Source organism: Eretmochelys imbricata, chromosome 15 (assembly GCF_965152235.1).
Source record: "Eretmochelys imbricata isolate rEreImb1 chromosome 15, rEreImb1.hap1, whole genome shotgun sequence".
Lineage (NCBI taxonomy): Eukaryota > Metazoa > Chordata > Testudines > Cheloniidae > Eretmochelys > Eretmochelys imbricata.
Window position 1 is genome coordinate 33,196,461 of NC_135586.1, and position 27,428 is coordinate 33,223,888.

General features: G+C 44.3%; 1 protein-coding gene across 11 annotated transcripts in view; it reads right to left on the reverse strand.

The window, feature by feature from the left end:
• Nucleotides 1-4,118: 4,118 nt before the first annotated feature.
• Nucleotides 4,119-27,428, reverse strand: part of CHEK2 (checkpoint kinase 2) — a 58,691-nt gene continuing 35,381 nt past the window's right edge. For 10 of the 11 annotated variants that reach the window (XM_077835309.1, XM_077835305.1, XM_077835304.1 and 7 more), the window contains 9 exons: nt 26,574-26,627; nt 25,189-25,250; nt 24,242-24,341; nt 21,140-21,226; nt 20,164-20,327; nt 18,807-18,922; nt 13,823-13,908; nt 7,832-7,912; nt 4,119-4,335 (listed from right to left, as the gene is read on the reverse strand). In XM_077835309.1, the coding sequence (XP_077691435.1) occupies nt 4,240-4,335; nt 7,832-7,912; nt 13,823-13,908; nt 18,807-18,922; nt 20,164-20,327; nt 21,140-21,226; nt 24,242-24,341; nt 25,189-25,250; nt 26,574-26,627 (846 nt within the window). In that variant the 3' untranslated portion in view covers nt 4,119-4,239. Of the gene's footprint in view, nt 4,336-4,660; nt 4,749-7,831; nt 7,913-13,822; nt 13,909-18,806; nt 18,923-20,163; nt 20,328-21,139; nt 21,227-24,241; nt 24,342-25,188; nt 25,251-26,573; nt 26,628-27,428 lie in introns of all 11 variants that reach the window. The other variant, XM_077835311.1, reaches the window with a different exon arrangement.

Below are 27,428 nucleotides of genomic sequence, written 5' to 3' on the forward strand. Positions count from 1 at the left end.
AGGTAGTTTTAGCAAAAGTCACAGCCAGGACATGGGCAATACATAAACCACAGAGGGCTGATAGCCCACATAAACCATGATAGTCCGAGCCCTGCCATCTGGGGCTGAAGTTTATGTGCAAGGAAAGCATTCCAACAGGCCCAGCATTCCAAGGTGAGTCCCCCAGCCTAGATCAGGTGCATCTGAAATTTGGGATACTGAAGGCTTGGAGATGACAAAGGGAACACCTGCAGCCACCACTCAGGAATCCCTCCACCAGTCAAGGGGAGCGAGAACTATGAGCACAGAGTCCATGCATTTTGTGAAAACCCAAGGGGCTGCTGACAGTCCAAGGGCAGGACAGTGAACTGGTAATGAGGCTGGTTTATGATAAATCTGAGGAACCTTCTGTGGCCCTGGAAGATGGAGATGTGGAAATAGGGATTTTTGAAGTCGAGGGTGGTGTACCAGTCTCCTGTATCCAGAGAGGAAATAGCAGAGACCAGGGAAACCATGCAGAACCTCAGTTTCCTGAGATAATTGTTGAGGCAGTGCAGGTCTAGGATGGGTCAGAGAGCCCCTCTGGCTTTCGGGATTAGGAAATAATGAGAGTAAAATCTCTTCTCTTTTCCCATTCTGGGGCATCACCTCCACAGTCCCTACGTGAAGGAGGGCTTGTGCCTCGTGGACTAGAAGTTGCTTGTGAGAAAGGTCCCTGACAAGGGACAGGGTGGCAGGTGGGAGGAAGAAACCTGAAGGGTGTAACCTTCCTCTGCTGTACTGAGCATCCAGCAGTCCGAGGTGATAAGGGACCACACTGGGCTGAAGTAGGAGAGATGGTCTGAAAACAAAAACGGGGCAGGATCCAGTGCAGGAATTGATAATGCTCTCGGGCGTACCTTCAAACATTTTGTTTGGGGCCTCCCAGATACCTGTGTGAACCCAGTAGTGAGGTTGAAGTGGAGGGGAGCGGTTGCCTGTGCTTGTAACCCCTGCTCTGTTTTTTAAACAGCTCCTGGCAGGGCAGAGGAGCCAAGAAGTGGGTTGGCTGTTGAGGCCTGATATGCTTCCTCAAAGGTTCCAGGGATGTGAGGATAGCTCTGAAGTCCTTCAGACCATGGAGCTTCGAGTCCATCTGCTCCAAGGAGGAGGTGGTACCCTCAAAGGAAAAATCATGGATGAACTGTTGGACCTCAGGTGGCAACCCCAAGGATTGGAGCCAGGAGCATTTACTCATAACCATGGCCAAAGCCATTGTTCTGGCTGCCACATCAGCTGCATCCTGGGCCACTTGGAGGGAGGCTCAGGCTATGGTCTTCCCTTCCTCCATTAGGGCAGAAAACTCTTACCTGGAGTCTTATGGCAGTAAGTCTTTAAACTTTGCCATGAAGTCCCAAATGTTGTAATCATACCTCCCAAGCAAAGCTTCTTGGTTGGAAATGCGAAGCTATAACCCAATCTTCCTACAGAACAGGTCTAGCTTCTTTAAGTCCTTTTGCTTCAGGGTCACACCTAGCTCTCCATGCCTGTCCCTCTCATTGGCCACTGTGACTATAAGAGATCTGAGAGGAGGGTGGAAGTACAGGTATTCATACCCCTTGGCAGACACATAGTAGTTTTTCTCTGCCCTTGAGGTGGGAGGGAGGGAGAGAGAATGGGGTCTGCCATAGAGACCTGACTGGACCCATAATGGCCTCATTGAGGGGTAGGGCCACCTTTGACAGGACCACCGTAGCCAAAATGTCAATAAGGCTATGTGAGGACTCTAAGAACCTCCACCTCTAGCCCCAAGTTAGAAGCTACCCTTTTGAATAGCTCCTGATGAGCTCTAAAGTTGTCCTGAGGCACCAAGCTGCTTGGTCCCGAGACAGCTTCATCAGGGTAGGAGGAGGAAGAGGCCTGTACCAGTGCGGGGGGGCCTTCCTCTTCTTCTTCAGCCCCAAAGATATCACCTAGGCCTAAGTCCTGCATGTCAGTACCAGGCTTGCTACTGGTTTAGCCGGACGGTGCAGTGGAGGAGCCCTCCTCTCGGACACCACCTAGTAGAAACAGCTGGGTGGTGGTTCCAGTACCGGAGTAAAACCCCATGGAAATTCGATTGGCCACTGGACCTGCATCGGCCACTTACCTCTGGGCCAGGTGCCAGGGGGAGGGCCCACACCAAGATCTAGTGGAACATAGGATGGGTATTGGCGACGACCCCTTGGTTGTGTGGTGGGGTCCACCTCCAACTCCGAGGACTAGTCCTCTTAAGGAGACCCTGGTGAAGAGCTGCGAAGATTTCACTGATGACAGAAGGGCTGTTTTTCCTCTAGTCAGCACCGAAGAGCCCAGTGCTGGGTATCAGCTTGAGGCAATGTGCTCCCTTCTGCTCATGCTCATCAGAGCCAGTAGTTGTCCCATTGGGTCGGAAGAACCAGGAATGTCATCAAGTCCCTGGCAGCTGCAAAGGCCTCCAGGGTGGAAGGCAATGCGATCCTACTCGTTCCATGATGTCTTCCCAGAGTTGGAGGATGGTCCTGCAGTGGACTTATCAGCACCTGCAAGCAGGGAGGAGTCAAAGGTGGCACTAGCAGAACAGGAATGGAGGAGTGGCCCAACACAGGTTGTACTCTGCTGTATTCCCCTTGTTTGTCCTTCCTTGGTACTGGGGAGTGCCCCCTCTCTGACCCTTATTTCTTGTGTTTCTTTCTTCGTACTGTTCCCCCTCTCCAGTACCAAGAAACACAGTGCCTGAGGGGAGATTCGCACCAAAGCGGAGGTGCTCAATGCTGAGTCCGACCGGCTTGACTCTGATGCCGACCTAAGAGCAGCTTCCATTAGGACAGCTCTTAGTCTAGCCTCCCTGTCCTTTTTTGTACAAGGGCTTGTAGTTGCCGAAGATTTGGCAACGCTCTTATACGTGAGCTTCTCCCGGGCACTTCGGACAGCTGGAGTGTGGGTCTCTCAGCAGCATAGGCTTGGCACAGGAGGCACAAGGTTTGAAGTCCAGAGACTGGGGTATGTCCCGCCCCAAGGGTGAAAGGAACCCCTCTAAGCTAAGAGAGAGGGTCTAGTTATATAAATTAAAAATATCTACACTATGTACACTACTACTAGAAATTAAAACTGAATGTAACTAAACTAGAGAACAACAGGAAAAACCACTGAATGATCACCTTGCCAAAGCAAGATAAGTTGTTTCATCAACCGTTCTGGGTGGTGAGAAGGAGCCACGGGGGTGCGGGACCAGCCGGGCCCCTTATACTGGTGCCTGAGCGTACAGCACCAGAGGGTGCGAGAGCCAGCCTCACGGATACCACTGAAGGAAAAAATCTCTGGTGATGGTGCATGCAGCACACGCACATCTAGCGTGGAATGGACATGAGCAAGCCCTCAGAGAACTTCTCATTACCTACTTCTCTAGATGTTAAATATTTTATATACTTTTATAATGTCCCTTCTTATTCATCCCCTTTCTAAGGTAAATAATGTAAACATTTGTTGAGAAGGAGACAGAACTAGATGCCAACCATATATTGATGGCATCATTTGTTTTTACAGCAGCTGAAAGCATACTAGGCAGTTTACAGAAACAGAAAGCCATGGACTCTGTCACCCAGAATTTACCATCTAATTGTTTCTGAAGCCCATACCATCTCAGTCTCTACCAGTAGCTTCATATAAGTGCAAAATAAAGTTTGATACCTGTGGTACATTTCAGGTAATGGCCTGTGGGGGAAGAGGATCAGCTGTTCATCACATGCTCTGGAATCATTTGAATGACTGAATCACCTTGAAGCAAATTCCTGTTATGGGTTCCCATAGGGCATTTCCTTATGATGAAATGGTGTCAATGGTTGAGAAAGTCCAGCAACATTAGCAAGTATATTTCACTTCTGAGCCTTGAGGTAATCCATTAGTGTTGTGAATACCATCTCTGTGCCATTCCAGCACTATGAAACCAGAATGGCAGAGGTCCAAACTACCAGGGAGGGTCCCATTGCTTATGGAGTTGGCCTGCCGTCACCCTCTTGATAACTTTGCCCCAGAAAGAAGTTTGAGGGCAGGTGGTAGTTTGCTTGGTATTCTACCTTGTATGTATGGGAATCCCCACAAGCTGTTGTCCAATTCAGTGAGTCACTCCATTCTTACAAAGTTATTTTTATTTATCAATTATTAGTACAGAACAATTATTCCATTATTAAGAGAAAAACATTTCTTATAAAAATCTGTATAATCGATAGACAAAAACAGCAATTCAAGTACGTTTACTTTCCTTCACTTTTTTTCCTGAAATGATGTCGAAGGAACAGCATGCTTAGAAGAGCCAGATTCCTCTTCCTTTTCATGGGGACGTTTTCTGGTTGTGGTTGGCTAAAAGAAAGAGGCAGGAGCATGTCTATGCAAGTCAAACACAAATACCTAACACCTTTAATTTTAATATATGTTCAGAATGGAGGCAGAGCCCAACTATCATGCCTACTGTGAGTTCAAGATGTTTAAGAAAACTCTCTTTGCTGCCTCCCATATGACAACTGAGAGCAAAAACAATCAACCATGGAAAAAGATTCAGTCATCATCATCTGCACTCTCACCATTACCAATCCTTAAAACAATTTATCAGGTTGCCTGTCACTCCATAAAATTAATATGACTAGTTCTCTCTCTTTCTTGATCATCTGTCATTTAGTAAACTCACATTTGTTGTCAGTTTTATTTGTCCTGGTTACATCAAAGCCCCCTCATGTGTCAATTTTTCCTGGACTGACACCAACCAGATGAACACTCTGAGGGATGATGCACAAAAAATCTGATCAAGGAACCGCAACAAATAATTTCTTTCAGACTTAAACTAAATGTGATAAACAATTTAAGAACATATTAAAAGTTCTGATTACAAACAAGGCATCTGAGCTGGATTTATTTACAGCAATGATGCAGAAATAGCTACCTGTTTTAAGGACGGGATGATCCTTACGTTATGCGCAAGACAGTGGGAACTGGCAATGGCCTCCCCAATCAGCAAGCATATATGATCCTCTAACATCAGACAAAAAGTACTTGTGGCACCTTAGAGACTAACAAATTTATTTGAGCATAAGCTTTTGTGAGCTACAGCTCACTTCATCGGATGCATGTGGACGCATCCGATGAAGTGAGCTGTAGCTCACGAAAGCTTATGCTCAAATAAATTTGTTAGTCTCTAAGGTGCCACAAGTACTCCTTTTCTTTTTGCGGATACAGACTAACACGGCTGCTACTCTGAAATCTAACATCAGACAGCTGCTCTTAATCCCTTCTCTCTCTCCATTCTTTCCCCTCAAAAAAGTAAAATAAAATACAAGGAAGCACCCAGCTCCCCAATCTTACTCTTATCTTTCCTTCTTACTATCTTACAGTGACAACCCTACACACAATCTCCAGCCTTCAGTTAATATCAGTTCTTCCTAGGATATTAAGTATCTGGGTCTTTAAAGCTACGATGATCAAATATACTCAAGCATATGGTTCATTTTAAGCACAAGAATAGTCCTATTGAAGTCTACTGGGACAATTTATGCACTTAGAAGTAACCACATACTTAAGTGCTTTGATGATACCTACTGATTCTACTGGTAAAAGGTATAGTAACTGACAGAGCTAACCAGCACAGTGCTACATAATCATAGAGCAGGCAGGGGTATAATCATAGAATATCAGGGTTGGAAGGGACCTCAGCAGATCATCTAGTCCAACCCCCTGCTCAAAGCAGGACCAATCCCCAATTTTTGCCCCAGATCCCTAAATGGCCCCCTCAAGGATTGAACTCACAACCCCGGGTTTAGCAGGCCAATGCTTAAACCACTGAGCTATCCCTCCCTGCCACACTAGCTTGAAATTATAAGTTTCTGCAGGATAAATATTCAAAATCAATTTTTACTACTATAAATGGATTTCTTTCTAATCTCAATTTCTCTGCTTATAAAATTTCATTTTATTCCTACTGTGATGCTGCATGATTGAAATATGACCATTTATATCAATGATATTTATTGCCACTGTTAGACAATTGCAACAGATTTTGTACGAAGTATATCTTGTAAGGTGTCAATGGAAAAGTTATGATTTTCCAAATAAAGTTATCTGTTTAAATCCATGTATCATCACTGTATCTGAAGCTATGGACATAGGCTATATATCTGTATCTCAAATGTGTTTGTTCCTGGGGTAACACCCACAAGGTAGTTTACATCCAGTTTAGCCAGCACATTGTGAACGGACTAGTCAAGTTTGGTGGCCCATTAAATACACTTAGCTCTCATAATGGGCCACAGAAGAAACTCATTATACCCAGGAAGATCTTCCTGTGGACACCTCAGCATGGATATGAGCAATGGCTGCCCCTGAGAGTCATCAAGCCATGTAACAACAGATGATATGCTCATATGATCCTGGACTCCATTTTGTGCCAGTAACTTTCCACAAACTGAGCTGTGAGCTTTGTTTTAAACAGAAAATTTCCAGGCACATGGCAAAGGGTAGAAAAGATCCCTGAGATGACTCCATTTTGCCTCTTTTCTGCTCTGATTCTCTGGACTGTGGTTTTACAACTAAAAGGACGATATTGAACGATGGACTGAGGATCTTCCAATTTTTTGGAAGTTACCAGAGAGACTTTTCAAGCTAGCTTGCGAGCCACATGCAGCTCTTTTACAGTTGAAGTGAGGTTCACGGAGCCCCCACACACCCCCATTCTCCACCTACCAGACTGGGGGGAGAGGGAGGGAGGCTCGGGGCTTCTACCCTGAGGCAGGGTGGTGGGGCTAGGAGCTTCTGCCAGAGATGACTGGTGCCCGCTGAGAGCGGGGGGGTACAGTTTAAAGATTCTCACTCCCCCTCCCCAACAGCTTGAGTCATGCCCCCCAGACAACCACCCCCTCTTACCCTCAGCGGCCCCTCCCTGTAGCTCCCAGGTGTTAGCTCCACATGGAGAGACAGCAGCAAACAGCTGCAGGGAGCTTCCACTGCTTTAGCTCCTCAGGGAGATGCATCAGCAAAAGCAGTGGCTCTCCCTGTAGCTCCCAGCTGTGGCCACTCCCTCTTCCCAGCTTGCCAGCGCCAGTAGCTGCCATGCAGGAAGGGGACCTGGCAGCACCAGGTGACCTAGCAGGGCCAGCAAACCTTGGCAAAAATCGGTGGGAGGGGAGGAGGCGGCGGGGTGCCTGCCAAGGCTTGGGGCTTCAGCTGGAGCAGGGCTGAAGCCCCGAGTTCCAGCAGGTACCTCCCGCGTGGCTGAAGACCTGAGCCCCGGCAAGCGTGCCCCAGCTCTCCAACTTCTGAAGATTGTCGTATGCGGCTCCGGCATTCAGTAAATTTGGCCGCCCCCGTCTATAACATCACTTCTACAAACCTGATATAAGAACACTGCAATTATTGTATGCATATGATCTATTAACCATTTTAACTCTCGGCTTTTCTTAATAAACCTTTAGATTTTAGTTAAAGGATTAGCAGCGGCGTGATTATTGGGTAAGATCTGAGTTATATATTGACCCAATTTCTTGAGACTGGAAAGACCCTATGTTTGATTAAATTGGTTTTCAGTAACCACTTGTCAGAGTCCAGTGTCTTGGTGGTGAGACAAAGGCCTGAATGCTTAAGGAGACTGCATTTTTGACTTCTTGTTAACCAGTGCAGTGAGACAGAAGTTTATTTTTGCTACTGGCTTGGTATAATCTAATGATATAATAACCAGCAGTTTGTGGTGAGTCTGCCCTATTTTTCAGTAGTTTGTTCTGAATCTGGCACTCTCAGCTGTGACCTACTCAGGGTAACACCTACTCAGCGTGTTTTAAATGCAAACTAAAAAACAACAAAGCAAAAAACATACCAGTCTTGATGTCTGTGGTGGATGCATAGAGACTCTTGTTTGTGAGAGTAGCTCTTGAAATGTGCTCTTCATATTTTCATCCTGTGAAGAATTATAAACATTTAGTTACATGGAATGTTTGGGGAAAAAAAGTCTAAGATATGGCTGGTTAGGTGAGTCCTGTGGTTAGGGCATTGCACTACCATGTGTTCCTCAAATTAGGTTCCCAGGACCAGTCTCCCTGGGGCTGGGAATGCTGAAGAGGCTGCACACTTAGTAGTAATTCCTACAAAAGTTAGTTAGGAAAGGTATTGAGAGACTCCATTCAACCCTCTTCAGCCTGTGATGGTGGGAGAGGGAATTAAAAGCTTCACTTTGAAGGGCGCTTTCAAAAGTAACGTTCTTTATGAAGGGTGCAGGAAAATATACCAAGTCTTACCATTATTTATATAAAAAGAAAAAGAGTACTTGTGGCACCTTAGAGACTAACAAATTTATTTGAGCATAAGCTTTCGTGAGTTACAGCTCACTTCATCAGAATGCATCCGATGAAGTGAACTGTAGCTCAGGAAAGCTCATGCTCAAAAAAATTGGTTAGTCTCTAAGGTGCCACAAGTACTCTTTTTCTTTTTGCGAATACAGACTAACACAGCTGCTACTCTGAAACCTGTAATTATTTATATGTTTCTGCTATAACATATTTACTGATTCATCATACACCACACAGAAGTGACTGGGGCACCAAAGAACAATAAAATCAGACACTCTGAAAGCTGCCTAAGACTTTAAGAACAAAGGGAATGGAGTAAGCAGAGTCAGTGATGAATGAACAAAGAGAAGGAAGGTTAAAAAAAGGGTGGGGGGTTAACAAGGAGTGACCATGCATTTTTAGGGATTTTTTTTTTAAAGTGTCATTTAGAAGTTGGGAAAGAGGGGTTGAGAGGCAAAGTTCATACCCTAGAGGCCACTACAGCAAAGGCATGTGGTGTTTGGACAGAGATGTCAGTCAGAATGAAGATATGGAAGCTGCTAATGAACCTACACCATTAAAAGCTTTAAAAATCAAGACTGAAAACTCAAGGCCAATGACTTTATAGAGAGCCAATATACAAAAGTCAAGGCACATGCAATATGATCACAGCAGCTCAAATACACTGTTGCATTTTAAACAAGCTGCAAAGGATGAGGAAAACAGCTTGCTAAAAGGGAATTACAGTGAACAAGTCCCATACCTACAAAGGGCACATGATGCCATTGTAAGGTGGTCATAGCATAATGGGAAAATACAGTTTTGTACTATGTCTGACACAGGGGGATGCCATGGAAAGAGTGTTGTGAAGAGCTAATAAAGTTCTTAACCTGACTCAGTGCTTCCAACAAATCCCCTGAACAAGCAAGCCACAAAGGAAACTTGCTTATGACACTCTGCCTTATATTTAGAAACCATCTAGCCGCGATGCATCATATATATACACACACACATTAAGTAATACGGGGTATAGGATTCTGCCTACCCAATCCCCCACTGGAGACACAATTTGCTCATAGGGTAATTCCCAAACTGTGAACCACGAAGCATATGGTGGTGGTCTGTGGACAGGCTGATTGGTCACAGGATACTGTTCTCCTGGTTCTCAGCTCCTGCTACAGGTATCCAGGTTCCTCACTGCCTGTAAAAGTGGCTGGAAGCAAGGAGAAGAAGCCAATCTTGCTGCTTCTACTAGGCCAGGGTTTGCTGCATAAGAGGAAGAGGGGAGGAAAGAGGAACCAGTCAACAGCCAGAGAAAGGAAGCAAATGGCTGGGAAACACATGCAATGGAAATGGGGAGACTTGCACAAGTGGAAATATAGTACAAGCAGAAGGAGAGAAAGAAACAGAACTGATGGGAGATTATATTTAAAAAAGCAGCACAAATAACATGATTAACTTTTCCCAAAAGAGGACAGGGCACTCCACACATTAAAAAAATAAAAACACATCAAGTAATGTCTAAGTGTTATTTGCCAGGGAAGCTATTGCTGTAGCTGCATAGATATACCTTGCAATGGCAAATGGAAAGAGAGGTGGTCCACAGTCATTAATGTGTGGGGTGGTGTCCAACCAGGCAATCTCTCTAGTAACATATGATCCAGACTACAAATGAATTTGAGAACCCCTGGTTTAATTCCCACCTTGTAGTTATGACTCAAACTACTACAAGACAACTCTACAAGCATCTGAAAAGCAGATCTCCGATAATGAGACGAATTACTCTGTGGATGGTGTTAGGGGGCTTATTCCTTCACCCACTTACTTCCCTGGTCCTTCTCGCATGAACAGAGAGCAACAATACTCGAAGTCCAAAGGCGCAAACAATTCGATGTTTATTGGGGTGAACTTCCAGCAAGCATGATTCCAGTTTCTTTCCTTAGTGTCCCCCTTCCCAGCTCTGACACCACAGAGCCTTACCTGTGTCCCTGCTCCCATTCCCCACTCCTTAGCAAAACATGATTCCAATTTCCCACCCCCATTCCCTGTCCCCATTTCCCCCCACTCACCCACCCACCCACTTCCTGATTGACTGCAGACTATATAGTAAAACTTGAGTTCTGCTTAGCTATACCTTAACCAATCATTTTCCTGAAATTTAACTAACCAATCCTAACATATTGTAACATGATTATTTAACCAATTATATCCCAACCACCTTAATTAGTTTATACCCAGCAAAATTAAATATACAGCAGACAGAAACAATCACAGAACCAGACAGACATTATACAGGCAAACAATAGGGAAATGGGGAAGACAGTGACAGAACAAAAAGAAAAGGAGTACTTGTGGCACCTTAGAGACTAACCAATTTATTTGAGCATAAGCTTTCGTGAGCTACAGCTCACTTCACCGGATGCATCACGAAAGCTTATGCTCAAATAAATTGGTTAGTCTCTAAGGTGCCACAAGCACTCCTTTTCTTTTTGCAAATACAGACTAACACGGCTGTTACTCTGAAACCAGTGATAGAACAAACACAGAAATGAGGATTTCACACCCCAGCTATTGATAAGTGAGTTCTTGCCAGACAGGATGCTATTAAACTAAGTTTCCTTTTACATCTTCTAGGCACTTCCCTTTCTCTGGAGGCGATAGGCATTATCAGGACAGGATTGTATTCCTAACAGCCCAATAGCACCTTCTTTCAATGTGACTAGTTTGGAATGTGAGGATGCGACCGTTCGCTTCCCAGCTTATGGCTGCCTCTCCTGCTTAGCCAAAGGCCTTAGCCTAAGAACAGGGCCTCAGACTGCCACAGTAAGAGAACGACCTTACACCGGCAGACAGTGATTTTGATTCTTTCTTTTATACCTCTATAACTGGCCAAGTGATAAGAATACACCTAAATTCTGAACAGTATAGGCCTTTACAGACAGGCCTGAATATCTATATCCGAACAGATGGAAGTGGGATTAGACACATATCTCATGACCAGTGGGGGAGGACAGGCACACACAGAGTTCAGCAGTGTCCAGGGCTACAAGAAAAACTACTCCAGTGATAATACAGGTGTGGACTATACCTTGAATGGAACCATAGGATGTGATGGTGAAACCATGCAACATAAGCTTTGCAAATAACAGACACAGTATACTCAGAGCAGACCCAGATATTAGGTCAAATATGTGGCTAGTCCTTTGGGAGCTCTTTACTCCTTAGGCAACACTTGTGTCCATCACTTCCAGGAAGACATGGGCTAGTGCACGCACAAACAAATTTCTAAGGACAACATTCTGTGAGGACTGCAACAGTAACTGTTCAGTGAATTTGTCTGCACAATCCTCCATAGAATCCTGTGGTCTCTGTACCAGCAGAATGATGAATTTTGGTCAGCTGGTTACTGTGTGCATCACAAGTAAGAACAAAATATTATTGCTATTCTCCCATCTTTTCATTCCTCAATGGATCACAGAATACTCAACTAGTACTAGCTGAGCTAAAACTGGGCCTGCAGCATCATTTAATCAGCTTTGACCATGTAAAATTGTGGAGCATATGGGCCTTATTCATATCAAACCTGGATCACCCACGAAAAACTGATAAAGAATAGGTCACCGTGCATTTTAGAGTAAGATTTTCAGAGACACAAATAGTAGCTAACTGCCATTTGAACTTTTGGAAATCTCTTGCTTAATATCCATTTTGTTAATATTAGTTTCTTGAAACTAGAATACAAAGCCTAATAGAGCCCAGGTAAAAACAGTGGACACTATAAAACCTATCTTGAATGCTGCTCTCTCTGCTCCATGTCTTGAGTAGACCACTGGAGTTTAAAAAAAAACAAACAAAAAAAACCGGTTAATTTTAGGTTAAACATCAGGAGAAATATTTCAACCCTAAATTGGCGGTCTTACTGGTTAAAAAATGTAGTGTTCAGAAATGAAAATTTGGACAGAGGGGTTGAATTATTATTAATAGCTGAACATTTCTCTAAGGAGCTAAAAATACTAAGACATTTCAAACTCTTGTGGCCTGATAGACATCATCTGTATATCTGATGCATGCATCCATTGTGCTTCTTCTATGCTAGTTTTTAAAAACAATACTTACAGACAATGGCAGAGAGAGTGGAGGGCCATCAGCTCCTCACTGCACACAGTTACAGGAGCTCAAGTGGCTCCTCTGGTGGTGTTCAAGTGGCCTGACATCTAGAACTGAACATTTGGGATGCTGGCCTTCAGAGCAGCCAGGGGTACATCACCTGCAAACAACTCGTATAAGATGGCAGCCAGCCATGTAAGGAAATATTTCTAAAAATAGGGATTGACTGACATTTGGATTTCGGTGGGTGGAGGGTAGAAACCATAGCAGTCCCATCTTAAAGTAAAGTATTCCTGCCCCCTATATTTTTGTCAGATGAAGGCAGCTTTCCCCTGCTAGTTGTGAAGTGAGCCAAGATTAAAATCCTGCATACAAAACTCTGTTTCCAAGTTATCACCAAAGAAATCTGCTGTGATGCAAATGTGTATGGTCCATTAAATGCTGAATAATTTGTCAGATTTCCTTTTGGCCAAAACATTGCTTTTCCAGGACAACACCCCAGACCACATCTGTCAATTAAAAAATGGCTTGGTATTTGTGTCTTGGCAAAGATAGCGCATGAATTCACTGTCCCATTATGACCATTAACCCAAAGCACCATTTTTCAGCTGTGATATTCTTATAAACTCTTTTCTGACCAGTGTGCCTGTCAGTCTCACTAAAATTACAGTGTGGCAATCAGAGCCCTCCCCAGTGGAGGAATACAACCAGAATTTTAAGAGATTCAATTGACTACACCTTGAAATGTCTCAAATTCTCATCTGGTCTATAATGCCACTCCCACTTATTTTTTATCCCTTGTAATTTATTGCCTCCTTTCCCATTATGTCCATCATCACTGGTTTTTAGAACCCACCACGCAGTGTTTAAATAAGCTGCACAGAACTAAAACCTAAAATGTAAATCTGTACCCAGTTAATCCACTCCAGGAGATTGACAGGACTGCGAGGTACAGAACAGTGAGTGAACCCAGAAGAATGCAGAGTAGGAATTTTCCAATTCCAAGCACCATAGTTGGTCTTATGACAATGAAGTCACAAAAGGAACCCCTTCCACACTGTGTGCTCCATTCAAGCAAGGATCTGACATGTTGCACAGGTCCTCTAATGACCTTAGCAGTTACCCTTCCCCTGCCCCACTCCACGGTCTGAGGGGTGGAGCATACTCTCCTGCTGGGCAACTGCTGGCTCACTCCTCTTCAGACATTGGTAATGTCTTGAAAAGTCAAACCACTGAACAATTGTTGCATTTTCATTAAGAGCGAGCTTTTAAGCCATGAGAGAGACTGTTCTAAGCCACCTTATACAGCTAGTCTAACTAGCCATAACGTTCCTTGTGAATGAAGTCTTATATATGTCACACAACAACAAATAGGCAGTACCCCTCCCAGAATGTCGTTGCTGTACTGTACTTTAAATACATGATTCAACACATACCTGAAGCCAGGGATGTTCTAAGGCTTTTTCCGTTGTAAGACGTTTATTTGGATCCACTACTAACAGCTTCTTCACAAGATCCAAAGCTAAAACAATAAAATAAGGTGATTGGCATAACGCCAATAATCTAATGACTCCATAACTTTAAAATAAATTATCCAATGTGTTTAAGGCAGTACAAAGGATTGTGATGTACATTAATAAAATAAATCCAAATATTTCACTTTAGAGCCTGGAAGTTCAGGGTTAGCAAAAGTGTTTTCTTCCATTAACAAGTAAACACTTCCTGCTTTGTAAGCTATTTCACACATTCACTGTTAAAAGACTGTTCTGAGTACAAAGAACGAGGAGTACTTGTGGCACTTTAGGCCTGGTCAACAATAGGAGTTGAGGTCAAATTTAGCAGCGTTAAATCAATTTAACCCTGCATCTGTCCACACGATGAAGCCCTTTTTTTTTAACGTAAAGGGCTCTTAAAATCGATTTCTTTACTCCACCCCCAACAAGGGGATTAGCGCTGAAATCGGCCTTGCCAGGTCAAATTTGGGGTACTGTGGACGCAATTTGATGGTATTAGCCTCCAGGAGCTATCCCAGAGTGCTCCATTGTGACCATTCTGGACAGCACTCTCAACTCACATACACTGGCCAGGTAGACAGGAAAAGGCCCGCGAACTTTTGAATCTCATTTCCTGTTTGGCCAGCGTGGTAAGCTGCAGGTGAGTGCACAGCTCATCAGCAGAGGTGGCCATGCGGAGCTCATCAACCGAGGTGACAATGATGGAGTCCCAGAATTGCAAAAGAGCTCCAGCATGGACCGAACAGGAGGTACGGGATCTGATCTCTGTAGGAGGAGACGAATCCGTGCTATCAGAACTCCATTCCAGTTTTCGAAATGCCAAAACATCTGTAAAAATCTCCCAGGGCATGAAGGACAGAGGCCCGAAGCAGTGCCGTGTGAAAACTTAAGGAGCTGAGGCAAGCCTACCAAAAAACCAGAGAGGCAAACAGCTGCTCCGGGTCAGAGCCTCAAACATGACGCTTCTATGATTATCTACGTGCCATTTTAGGGGGTGCAGCCACCACTACTCCAACCCTGTGCTTTGACTCTGTCAATGGAGTGGGAGGCAACACGGAAGCAGGTTTTGGGGATGAGGAAGATGATGAGGAGGAGGCTGAAGATAGCTCACAGCAAGCAAGCAGAGAAACCGGTTTTCCCGACAGCCAGGAACTGTTTCTCACCCTGGACCTGGACCCAGTACTCCCCAAACCCACCCAAAGCTGCCTCCCGGACCCGCCAGGCGGAGAAGGGACCTCTGGTGAGTGTACCTTTTTAAATAGTATACATGGTTTAAAAGCAAGCGTGTTTAATGATTAATTTGCCCTAACATTCACAGCCAGTACAGCTAGTGGAAAAGTCTGTTAACGTATCTGGGGATGGAGCGGAAATCCTCCACTGACATCTCCATAAAGCTCTCCTGGATGTACTCCCAAAGCCTTTGCAAAAGGTTTCTGGGGAGGGCAGCCTTATTCCATCCACCATGGTAGGACACTTTACCACACCAGGCAAGTAGCACGTAATCGGGAATCATTGCAGAAAAAAGCATTGCAGAGTATGTTTGCTGGCATTCAAACAACATCCGTTCTTTATCTCTCTGTGTAATCCTCAGGAGAGTGATATCATTCATGGTCACCTGGTTGAAATAGGTGGACATTATTTATTTATTATTATTTATTAAGGGGACATTCAGAGGTGCTCGTTCCTCTGTTGTTCCCCACTGTTAGCCATGTGGCGGGGGGAGGGGTTAGCCACGCAGTGCGGGGAGGCAAAATGCAACCTTGTAACGAAAGCATATGTGCTATGTATGTAATGTTAACAGCAAGGTTTACCATGAAAGAGTGTACCCATTGTTCTATAAAATGTGTCTTTTTAAATATCACTGTCCCTTTTTTTCCTTCCACCAGCTGCATGTGTTTCAAGGATCACTGTATCTTCTCCTTCCCAGAGGCTAGCGAAGATTAGAAGGCGAAAAAGACGCAGTTGCGATTAAATGTTCTCTGACCTCATGCTGTCCTCCCACACTGACAGAGCACAGACGAATGCATGGAGGCAGACAATGTCAGAGTGCAGGAAGCACAACATGAACGCGAGGAGAGGTGGCGGGCTGAAGATGATAGGTGGCAGCAGCGTGATGAGAGGAGACAGGATTCAATGCTGAGGCTGCTGGAGGATCAAACTAATATACTCCAGCGTATGGTTGAGCTGCAGGAAAGGCAGCAGGAGCACAGACCGCCGCTACAGCTCCTGTGTAACCAACCGTCCTCCTTCCCAAGTTCCATAGCCTCCTCACCCAGATGCCCAAGAATGCAGCGGGGGAGCCTCTGGCCACCCAGCCACTCCACCCCAGAGGACTGCCCAAGCAACAGAAGGCTGGCATTCAATGTTTTAATTTTTTTAAGCTTTTAAGTTTTAAAGTGCAGTGTGGCCTTGTCCTTCCCTCCTCCCCCACCCCTCTCGGGCTACCTTGGCAGTTATCCCCCTATTTGTGTGATGAATTAATAAAGAATGCATGAATGTGAAGCTACTATGACTTTATTGCCTCTGCAAGTGGTGATCGAAGTGGGGAGGGGAGGGTGCTTAGCTTACAGGGAAGTAGAGTGAACCAAGGGGTGGGGGGGAGGTGTTTCAGCAAGGAGAAACAAACAGAACTTTCACACTGTAGCCTGTCCAGTTATGAAAATAGTTTTCAAAGCTTCTCTGATGAGCACCGCGCCCTCCTGTGCTCTTCTAATCGCCCTGGTATCTGGCTGCGCGTAACCAGCGGCCAGGGAATTTGACTCAACCTCCCACCCAGCCATAAACATCTTCCCCTTACTCTCACAGATATTGTGGAGCGCACAGCAAGCAGTAATAACAATGGGAATATTGGTTTCGCTGAGGTCTAAGCGAGTCAGTAAACTGCGCCAGCGTGCTTTTAAACACTCAAATGCACATTCTACCATCATTTTGCACTTGCTCAGCCTATAGTTGAACAGCTCCTGACTACTGTCCAGGCTGCCTGTGTATGACTTCATGAGCCATGGCATTAAGGGGTAGGCTGGGTCCCCAAGGATAGCTATAGGCATTTCAACCTCCCCAACGGTTATTTTCTGGTCTGGGAAGAAACTCCCTTCCTGAAGCTTTTGAAACAGACCACATTGCCCACATTGCCAAGGCCCGTTCTTTGACAGAAGTCTGTGTCCATGTCCTCATCACTCTCGTTACTGCGCTGACATCGCCTATTCGCCCGGTTTCGCTTTGGCAGGTTCTGGTGCTACAGATACTGCTGAATAATGCACGTGGTGTTTAATGTGCTCATAACTGCCAAAGTGATCTAAGCGGGCTCCATGCTTGCCGTGGTATGGCGTCTGCACGGAAAAAAGGCACAGAACGGTTGTCTGCCATTGCTCTGACGGAGGGAGGGGAGACTGACAACATGGCTTACAGGTTTGGCTTACAGGGAATTAAAATCAATAAAGGGGGTGGCTTTACATCAAGGAGAAACAAAAACAACTGTCACACAGAATGGCCCCCTCAAGGATTGAACTCAAAACCCTGGGTTTAGCATGCCAATGCTCAACCCACTGAGCTATCCCTCCCCCTCCAGGCAGGACTGAATCTCCATTAAACTTTTCAAGGTGCCCCGACAGACCTCACTGAAACGACTGTCGGTCGTTGATTTCATGGAGGGAGGGAGGGAGGAGCAAATTAATACAAAACAAATCTCGTCTATTTCTTGTTTTGATCCACTCTATCTATTTTTTACATCTTAGGCTGGCAGTAGACGTTGCAGCAGGACTGCTAGCCATCCCCATCTCCTGGCTGCTCAGCAGAAGACGGTGTAATACGACTGACAGCAGGACTAAAGAGAATGACCTGGTCGACTCTTTCTATTTAGGTCCCTGTGCCCATGTCTCCCCAGGCGCTCCTGACCGACCTCACCGAGGTGGCCAAGAGCACCTAGGACATGACGACGATGGTTATCAGGCCTATTGCACCGTCTGCTGCCACAAGGCAATGAGCTGCTGTTGCGTAGCAATGCAGTACCGCATCCGCCAATACCCAGGAGACGTACAGTGACAGTGAGCTGAGCGGGCTCCATGTTTCCCGTGGTATGGTGTCTGCACAGGTAACCCAGGAAAAAAGGCGCGAAACGATTGTCTGCCATTGCTTTCACAGAGGGCGGGAGGGAGGCTGGGCCTGACGACACATACCCAGAACCATCCATGACAATGTTTTCGCCCCATTAGGCATTGAGATCTTAACCCAGAATTCCAATGGGCGGCAGAGACTGCGGGAACTGTGGGATAGCTACCCACAGTGCAACGCTCCGGAAGTCGACGCTAGCCTCGGTACTGTGGAAGCACTCTGCCGAGTTAATGCACTTAATGCACTTAGAGCATTTTGTGTGGGGACACACACAATCAACGATATAAAAACGATTTCTAAAAAACCAACTTCTATAAAGTTGACCTAATTTCATAGTGTAGACATACCCTTAGAGACTAACAAATTTATTTGGGCATAAGCTTTCGTGGGCTAAAACCCACTTCATCGGATGCATGTAGTGGAAAATACAGTAGGAAGATAGACAGACAGACAGACAAAGAACAAGAAAAAATGGGTGTTGCCATACCAACTCTTATGAGACTAATCAATTAAGGTGGGCTCTTATCAATTAAGGCTACCCACCTTAATTGATCAGCAAGCGCAGATCCCTGGGTACATACTTGGGCAACAAGCCCAAGCCAATGCTGGTGCTACTTCAGCAATGCTACTATTTTTAGTGCACTAGCTGAAGCAGAGCTAGTGCAGGTGTCTCTGAGAACTGGGATTCACACCTCCTAGCTGAAATGTAGACGTACCCAAAGATACCAATTAAGGCACAGCAGAAACTTTAGAGGGTCAGCAAAATACTTCTACAGCCATTGTAATGTAAACATACCCATATCTGACACATGCTTCCATTCTCTTGGAATAAATGTATATTCTCCACGGGTAATTTGATCTTTCAGACATAGCTGAGTATTTTGTTCATTGAATGGTGGATATCCACACAGGCTAAATAAAAGAGAAACAAATATAATGGATAATGCAGCTTTTGCTACAGCAGTTGAAAGACTGACTGTTGTAGAATCATAGAATATCAGGGTTGGAAGGGACCTCAGAAGGTCATCTAGTCCAACCCCCTGCTCAAAGCAGGACCAATCCCCAACTAAATCATCCCAGCCAGGACTTTGTCAAGCCTGACCTTAAAAACCTCAAAGGAAGGATTTTCCACCACCTCCCTAGGTAACGCATTCCAGCGCTTCACCACCCTCCTAGTGAAAAACCTCCCCCACTGCAACTCGAGACCATTACTCCTTGTTCTGTCATCTGCTACCGCTGAGAACAGTCTAGAGCCATCCTCTTTGGAACCCTCTTTCAGGTAGTTGAAAGCAGCTATCAAATCCCCCCTCATTCTTCTCTTCTGCAGACTAAACAATCCCAGTTCCCTCAGCCTCTCCTCATAAGTCATGTGTTCCAGGCCCCTAATCATTTTTGTTGCCCTCCGCTGGACTCTTTCCAATTTTTCCACATCCTTCTTGTAAAGTGGGGCCCAAAACTGGACACAGTACTCCAGATGAGGCCTCACCAATGTCGAATAGAGGGGAACGATCATGTCCCTCGATCTGCTGGCAATGCCCCTACTTATACATCCCAAAATGCCATTGGCCTTCTTGGCAACAAGGGCACACTGTTGACTCATATCCAGCTTCTCGTCCACCGTAACCCCTAGGTCCTTTTCTGCAGAACTGCTGCCTAGCCATTCGGTCCCTAGTCTGTAGCGATGCATGGGGTTCTTCCGTCTTAAGTGCAGGACTCTGCGCTTGTCCTTGTTGAACCACATCAGATTTCTTTTGGCCCAATCCTCTAATTTGTCTAGGGCCCTCTGTATCCTATCCCTACCCTCCAGTATATCTACCTCTCCTCCCAGTTTAGTGTCATCTGCAAACTTGCTGAGGGTGCAATCCACACCATCCTCCAGATCATTTATGAAGATATTGAACAAAACCGACCGTTGGGGCACTCCACTTGATACCGGCTGCCAACTAGGCATGGAGCCATTGATCACTACCCATTGAGCCTGACAATCTAGCCAACTTTCTATCCACCTTAATGCGAATATGCATTTCACAACATCTGTTCCAGGATTGAAAATGGGACACACACACTCATTAGCAAACATACTTAAATAAAGGCCTAAGACCTCCACCCATGTATGACTGTTCAACTGAACTGTCAGCCATGAAGTTTCTTACCATACAAAAAGAATAACTCCTAAACTCCAGCAGTCCACAGCACGGCTATACCCAGCTGTCCCAAGTGAATTGAGAACTTCAGGGGCGAGATACGTGGGAGTACCACATAATGTTCTCATTAGTGATGATTCTCCAAGAATCTTGGATTGTCCAAAATCTGTAATCTTGTTTATGAGAATAACACTAAGTCAGTTTTTATTTTAACACATACTAGAATACACTATACTAGTTAGCAAGTATCAGGAGAGAGATTTATGGCTCTAATTTCCAAGGCATTTTGCCAGTACACAACTATGTACTAAGCTCTACCCAGCAGAGGACTTCAGCAGAAAACTCAGCAGGACAAGAGACTCATTTTGTGGGGGGGTTGGGACAGAGAGGTTTGAGTTTTAGTGCTAGCAAAGAGTGTTGGATTGAACACCAGTTTGAAGTATTCTATTTATCCCCAGATGGAGGAAAAGCATAAGTAGCAGCACTATGGATTCATGGCTACCCTGGAGAGACTATTTCATGTACAGCAATGGTTCAATCTCCAAACCTACTCAATACTTAAGTCTCTCAGGCAAAAACACAGCAAGACACCAAACAGCATGGATAATTACCGTAATGTTGGTCATGACTCCATGATTAAGACTACTGACATACGCAAGTGAAGCAGAGTGTTATTCCACTGATTACTATGTGAAATATTAAATGCGAAAATTCTTATTCATACTTTTGTGTATATATTGATTGAAATATTCAGGAGAGAGGAAGTGATTTCTAAAGTTTGTGAAAAAACTTTAACTCAAGATTTCCTGTATTTTTAGCCTCTATTATTTAGGAATGCGCATCAGCAATCTTAATGCCATGTTAACTTTTTTGTGTGTTGGAATTTAATATTTAGAGAAGAATTGCTGAAGAACATTCCAAAGTTTTGAATAAAGAACATCAAAATAAAAGAAAAAAAATGCAGAGATAGAAGTTTCTTCCTCACCTTTATAAGACAAGTTTCTTCAGAAGATGAAAGTAGCACATTCTCTGGCTTTAGATCCCGATGTATAATACCATTTTCATGAAGATACTATGCAAACAAACACACACACAGAACACAGAATGCATGCATTAAAATGTGAACTTCCAAGTCTTTCCAATGATGATGATGCAAGTAACAAACAGATTCATTTGAAAAGTGTGTATTTGAAGCTATATGGTTCACAAAAAGATTTAAAAAGAAAAGGAGTACTTATGGCACCTTAGAGACTAACAAATTTATTTGAGCATAAGCTTTCGTGAGCTACAGCTCACTTCATCGGATGCATTCAGTGGAAAATACAGTGGGGAGATTTATATACATAGAGAACATGAAACAATGGTTGTTACCATACACACTGTAACAAGAGAGATCACTTAAGGTGAGCTATTACCAGCAGGAGAGTGGGGGGGAGACACCTTTTGTAGTGATAATCAAGGTAGGCCATTTCCAGCAGCTGACAAGAATGTTGTTGTTGGTCATGACTCCATGATTAAGACTACTGACATACGTAAGAGAAGCAGAGTGTTATTCCACGTTCTTGTCAACTGCTGGAAATGGCCCACCTTGATTATCACTACAAAAGTTTTTTCCCCCGCCGCTCTCCTGCTAATAATAGCTCACCTTAAGTGATCGCTCTGGTTACAGTGCGTATGGTAACACCCATTGTTTCATGTTCTCTATGTATATAAATCTCCCCACTGTATTTTCCACTGAATGCATCCGATGAAGTGAGCTGGAGCTCAGGAAAGCTTATGCTCAAATAAATGTGTTAGTCTCTAAGGTGCCACAAGTACTCCTTTTCTTTTTGCGAATACAGACTAACACGGCTGCTACTCTGAAAAAAGATTTAAAATATTTGTCAGATGCTACACAGCAGCTTCTAATCTCCACAGGTAGACTATGTAGAACAGGAAAGCTGTGCCTTCCCTGCAGTTCATCATCCATATGCCACATTATCAAAACAGATTCTTCATGATGACACGAAGGAATTTTGGACCTCAATCTCTTTTTTGATATTAAGATCCAATCTCTTTTTCTGTGTTCAAACCCTCTTAAATTAAGTACATTTCCCTGCCTTAGTTTGCCAAGGCAAACACCACTACACAGTGGTGTTGGAACAATTTATATAGTGGGGATGTGACATTATACTCCATATTCTTTATGGAAATATTATTATGATATGGATATGACATAATTGTTTGTACTTTAGGTTATGATATACTGAATGTGATTATCCGATTTGTATGCATGCATCATTTCTGTATCTAAAGTTAGCAATATGGACTGTGTAACAATTACAACTGGGTATATATTGGGAAGACATCCACCAGACGACAGGCCATCAGATTTGATGGTCCACTAGGAAGGAACAACAAGACTATATTTGACTTCTAGTAATTTTCCACTGGCAGGAGGAGGTGGTCAAGTTTAGGAACCAAAAGGCTTCCTGCCTTATGTAAATTCTATTTAAGGCTGGGAGGGAAGGCATTCCAGACTCTCCTAGGGGACAAAGAAACCAACCTGAAGGGAAAGGCGGGGTGAGTCCAGACTGAGACAGGGGTCCAGTCTGTTACTCCTGAGGGCATTCTGCACCAAAAAATTAAAAATTCTGCACATATTTTAAAAGCCTGCAATATTCTGCAAGCTTTATTTGTCAATAAATAAATGCAGAGGCTCCAGCATGGCAGTGGGGAGCACTGGCCACTGGCTGTATGCAGGTGGGAGATCACCCTGCAGCTTCCTCACCCTCCACCCCTGGTACACAGATTGAGTGATGAGGATGTACTCGACCCTGATACAGCACAAGGCCTGGACCTGCCCAAGAAATACCCTGGGGCCCTGCCCCTCTGTGCCAGGAGCACCACATGTGGGGCAGGCAGACTCAACCAGGAAGGATCCAAGTGTGAAGGGGCTCAGTGGGGGGGAAGATCCAGGTGTGGAGTGAGAGGATTCTGTGGGAGACAATCTGGGTGCAGGCAGCTCAGTGGGGGAGTCTCAGGTGTTGGGGGGGCGGGATCTGGATGCACAGAGGCTCATTTGGGGGGTTCCAGGAGCAGGGGCAATGGGACTTTGCAGGGGCTTCTAGGTGAATATGGTTGGGGCTCAGTGGAGGGGTCTGGGTGTCTCAACATGGGGTTCTGGGTGCTGGGAGAGTGGGGCTTGGTGGGAGTCTGGGTTGCAGCTAGTTGGGGGTCAGCGGTTTGGGGGTCTGGGGATGGGGACTCAGGGTGGTGCAGGGGGTGGGGCTCATCAGGGTGGGGATTTGAGTGCAGGGAGTTCAGTGTGGGGTGGGGTGGCTGCAGGGGTTGGGGTCCGGAGGCAGGGGAGCTCAAGATGCAGGGGTTGAGGTTCAGTGAGGAGGGGGTTTGGATGGCTAGGGGGGATATCTGGGTGTATAGGGTGAGCCCTGGCCGGGGTGTCTGGGTATGGGAGGTCCAGATGCACAGTGGTTGGGTGGACGGGGGAGCAGTCCCCCCATACAGTGACCCCTCCCTCCGCAGCTGAAGAGTAATGGGGGCCCGAAGCAGGAGATGATGCTGAGCTTCCTGCAGCTGGGGGAGGTTTCTGGGGGTGGGTCTGACGGTGCTTGGGGTGGGGGCAGCGTGCAGAGCGGAGTCCCCCGGCTACCTCTACGCGAAGGAGCCTGAGGGGGGCCATACCGCTGCTTCCGGGAGCTGCGTGGAACAGCCCCCGACCCTGCTCGCTGGCTGAAGCGCAAGAGTGGGGCAAGCACCAGATCCCGCTCCCCAGTGGGAACTTGAGGGCCAGATTAAAACGCCTGTGGAAGAGAATGGATCCTTTCCAGGTTGGTTAGCGTAGCAGCTAAAGGAACGCTGGCCTAAATCTCTTCTATGAATAAGGAGAAGATTCCATTTACTGCTGTAAAAATACATGCAAGCACAAATGATAGAAGTAAAGAAAAATAGGACTTGTGGCACTTAGAGACTAACAAATTTATTTGAGCATAAGCTTTCGTGAGCTGCAGCTCACTTCATCAGATGCACTGATTGCACAGTCAGAGAAAAATCATATTTTTCTTTATACACATTCAGGAATATTTACCTTTACAGCCAACAACATCTGATAAAAATAGAGCTTGCAGGTAGCTTCTTTCATCTTCGTTGATCTCGACACTCTGTCATATAACTCTCCTCCTTCCATCCTGAAACAGAAATACAGAAAGAGATTCAATATACTGGTTTCAGAAGTTAGACCTCACTGGGAAAGCCTGAGACTGAAAAGCTTCTCTAAAAGAAAAGACCCCAATGAAAAGTAAAGTATATTCATTTTCTGAAACGCATTCATTGGGCACACGTGTATAAATTCTTAAACGTGACCTACACAGTAAAAATAAATGGTCTTGAGCTAGCTGAAACTAAATCCAGAAAAGATGGAGGTGATGTTAATAGGAAAGCAGAAGCACTATTACAAGGAAGTTCATCTCCTAAAAGACCATCTGGCCATTGCTTGTCAATGTAGCACAAAGCCTTGGAACACCTTCTATCCCCTTTGGGTAGCCAGGAGACTTCACCCTTCTTATCACACAAACCTGCAGCTACAGCAATCCATGCTCTCATCATCTTCAGATTGTACTACCTGGGACTGACAATGAAGGCCATGCAGAAGCTGCAACTGGCTCACCATCTGGCCACCCACTTACCTTCTCTGGCTCCCCAACAAGTTCCAGATCCAGGTTAAGAAGCAGACCTCGAACAATAAAGCTCTCAATAATCCAGGCCTGTGCTCTTTTTGAGACTCTCTCTACTTATGTGATCCACCACATCAGCTGCAATTGATCAGGATGACAGGGCAGAGAATCCTGCCGAAGTGGAGTGCCTCTGCAGCTCCAAAAGAATGACTTTCCTGTCTATCCTAACCCCCAGTTTTACCAAGGGTTTCGACAGCATCTGAGATCATCACAAAGTCAGGTTCAAGTTATTAAAATTATATTATTTTATTTATGGCAGTAAAACATTTACTCTGGAACAAATTGAATGCAAATTACTTACAATTCCAAAACAATATAATAATCTTCTGCATCAAAGAAGTTTTTTATCTTGATTAAGCAGGGCTAGCAAAAGAGGAAGGAAACAATAAAACAACACAATCATTTTATGAAAACTAATATTACAAGAAAATATTACCCAAGAAAATAATTTCAGAATGGTGCACAATCCAAAGTATACGTGGCAGGACACTATGCTGAAATAGGTTTCTCTTTTTAAAAAAATGCAAGTGAATTTTATATTAATTGTAGTGAGACTAATGTGACAAGTTGACTGCTTAGTGCAGACATGTGCCATGGAAGTTTTCCCCCAAAACATTTCTCTCGATGAACCTCAATCACAATCTGAAACCCCCTTGTTATTCTTATGATGAGTTCCCACACAGCTCTGCCAATGCATTCTGTCTAATCAATTATACTATTCCACTGTACTTGAGTTCCCCTTTTGTGGAGGGTTGACATAGAGCAAAAGGGAGAGAGAATATTTAAAAAAAAAAAAACAGGAAAAAGGGTAAAATTTAGTAAATCCACTAAAATTGCCAAAGGAATTCAGGAGCAGGTATAAGACCTAATTTTTTTCCATTAAATTTACTCAATTTCACATTGATGGTGTGTCTAAGATATTTGGAAGTGTACTACTTTTGTGGGGTTTATTATTTAAGTCAATGGAAAGTTTCAAACAATGTCATCGAATTAACTCAGATCTGAAGATTCCCACACTGGATGTTCTGATTGACTAGACAAGGGTAGTCAATAGGTGCACCATGGGCCTAATCTGGACCACCAGACGTTTTTGAATAGACCCCAAAATGTTATTTACTTATCAATTTTTTTTTTGGGGGGGTGGGGGGGTATTATTTCCTCTGGAGTATGGACCTTGACAAGAACCAAAAAAAAAAAAAAAAAGAAAAGAAAAAATTGACTACCATGGATTAGGGTCTCTGAGCCGAAGCAGTTTCAACCACGTGGTTCTGTGGAGATTTGGTCAAGGCCAAAGCTAGGTCAGCAAGCTTGGCCATCTAGCAATATTCACAGAAAGATGTATCAAGGAAGGTCTTATTTTCTGATCAGTGGTTCAAACAGAGACCAAGTAAAGAAAATTTCAATCCCAATTTCAATTTCAAAGATGCAAGTTTTGGAATAGTTACAACAAGCATATAAAAATATGGGGTAGAACAGAAAGTGCTTTGTAACCTTATCTACAATAGGCAAAATAAGTGACCATTGCTACCCAATCAGGAAAAGACAAAATTAAAATTAAGAAGCTGTTTCTCCTAACTGTAACTGAAGCATTAGTTACCAGACTATAGAAACCTCAAAAGAAGATGAGCAAGCAAGAAAATCAGAATATACATTAAAAAATAAATCAGATTTTAAGACTATACTCACATGATTTATTTTCTTCAAAATCTCAATTTCTGTATTAACATTAAAAGCTGGATCCTATTTAAAGAGAAATGAAGTGTCAGAGAGAACAAGCAGTAATACTGTTTATAAATGGACTTTTGCAGCAATGTACCTATGAAAACACAACATACATTTGCTCCATCCTAATAATTTTAAGGTGGCTACAATGTAAATAGCAGAGCTCATCAGAAAAAAAAAATCTCCTGCAGAAAATTTCAACAAAAATGGAAAAAGAATTCCTTAACTTGAAATCTTCCATGGGAAATTTTGATGTATTTGATGAAAAAACAAAAAATTTAACATTTTGGCCCCAAACTAAAACAAATTTATTCTGAAATGCTGCCACAGTACATCTCATGGGAGTTATAGTTCGGGTGCCTAAGGCTCCCATTCTCCTGTGTGGTTGGGCTCCCTGGTTAGACTACATCTTTCACAATGCAACACGGTCTCACCTCTTGGTACATCATGGGAGATATAGTCCACTGAGTTCTTCTTTGTACATACCCCATAATCAAGGAGCCCTTAACAAGTAAACGACCAAGGTTTATATAAAGAAAAATGTAACTATAAATGCAACAGAAACAAAAAAAGAAAAGGAGTACTTGTGGCACCTTAGAGACTAACAAATTTATTTGAGCATAAGCTTTCGTAAGCTCCAGCTCACTTCATCGGATGCATTCAGTGGAAAATACAGTGGGGAGATTTATATACATAGAGAACACGAAACAATGGGTGTTACCATACACACTGTAACAAGAGTGATCAGGTAAGGTGAGCTATTACCAGCAGGAGAGCGGGGGGGGGGAGGGGGAGAGGGGGGGAGGAGAGAGTGGGGAA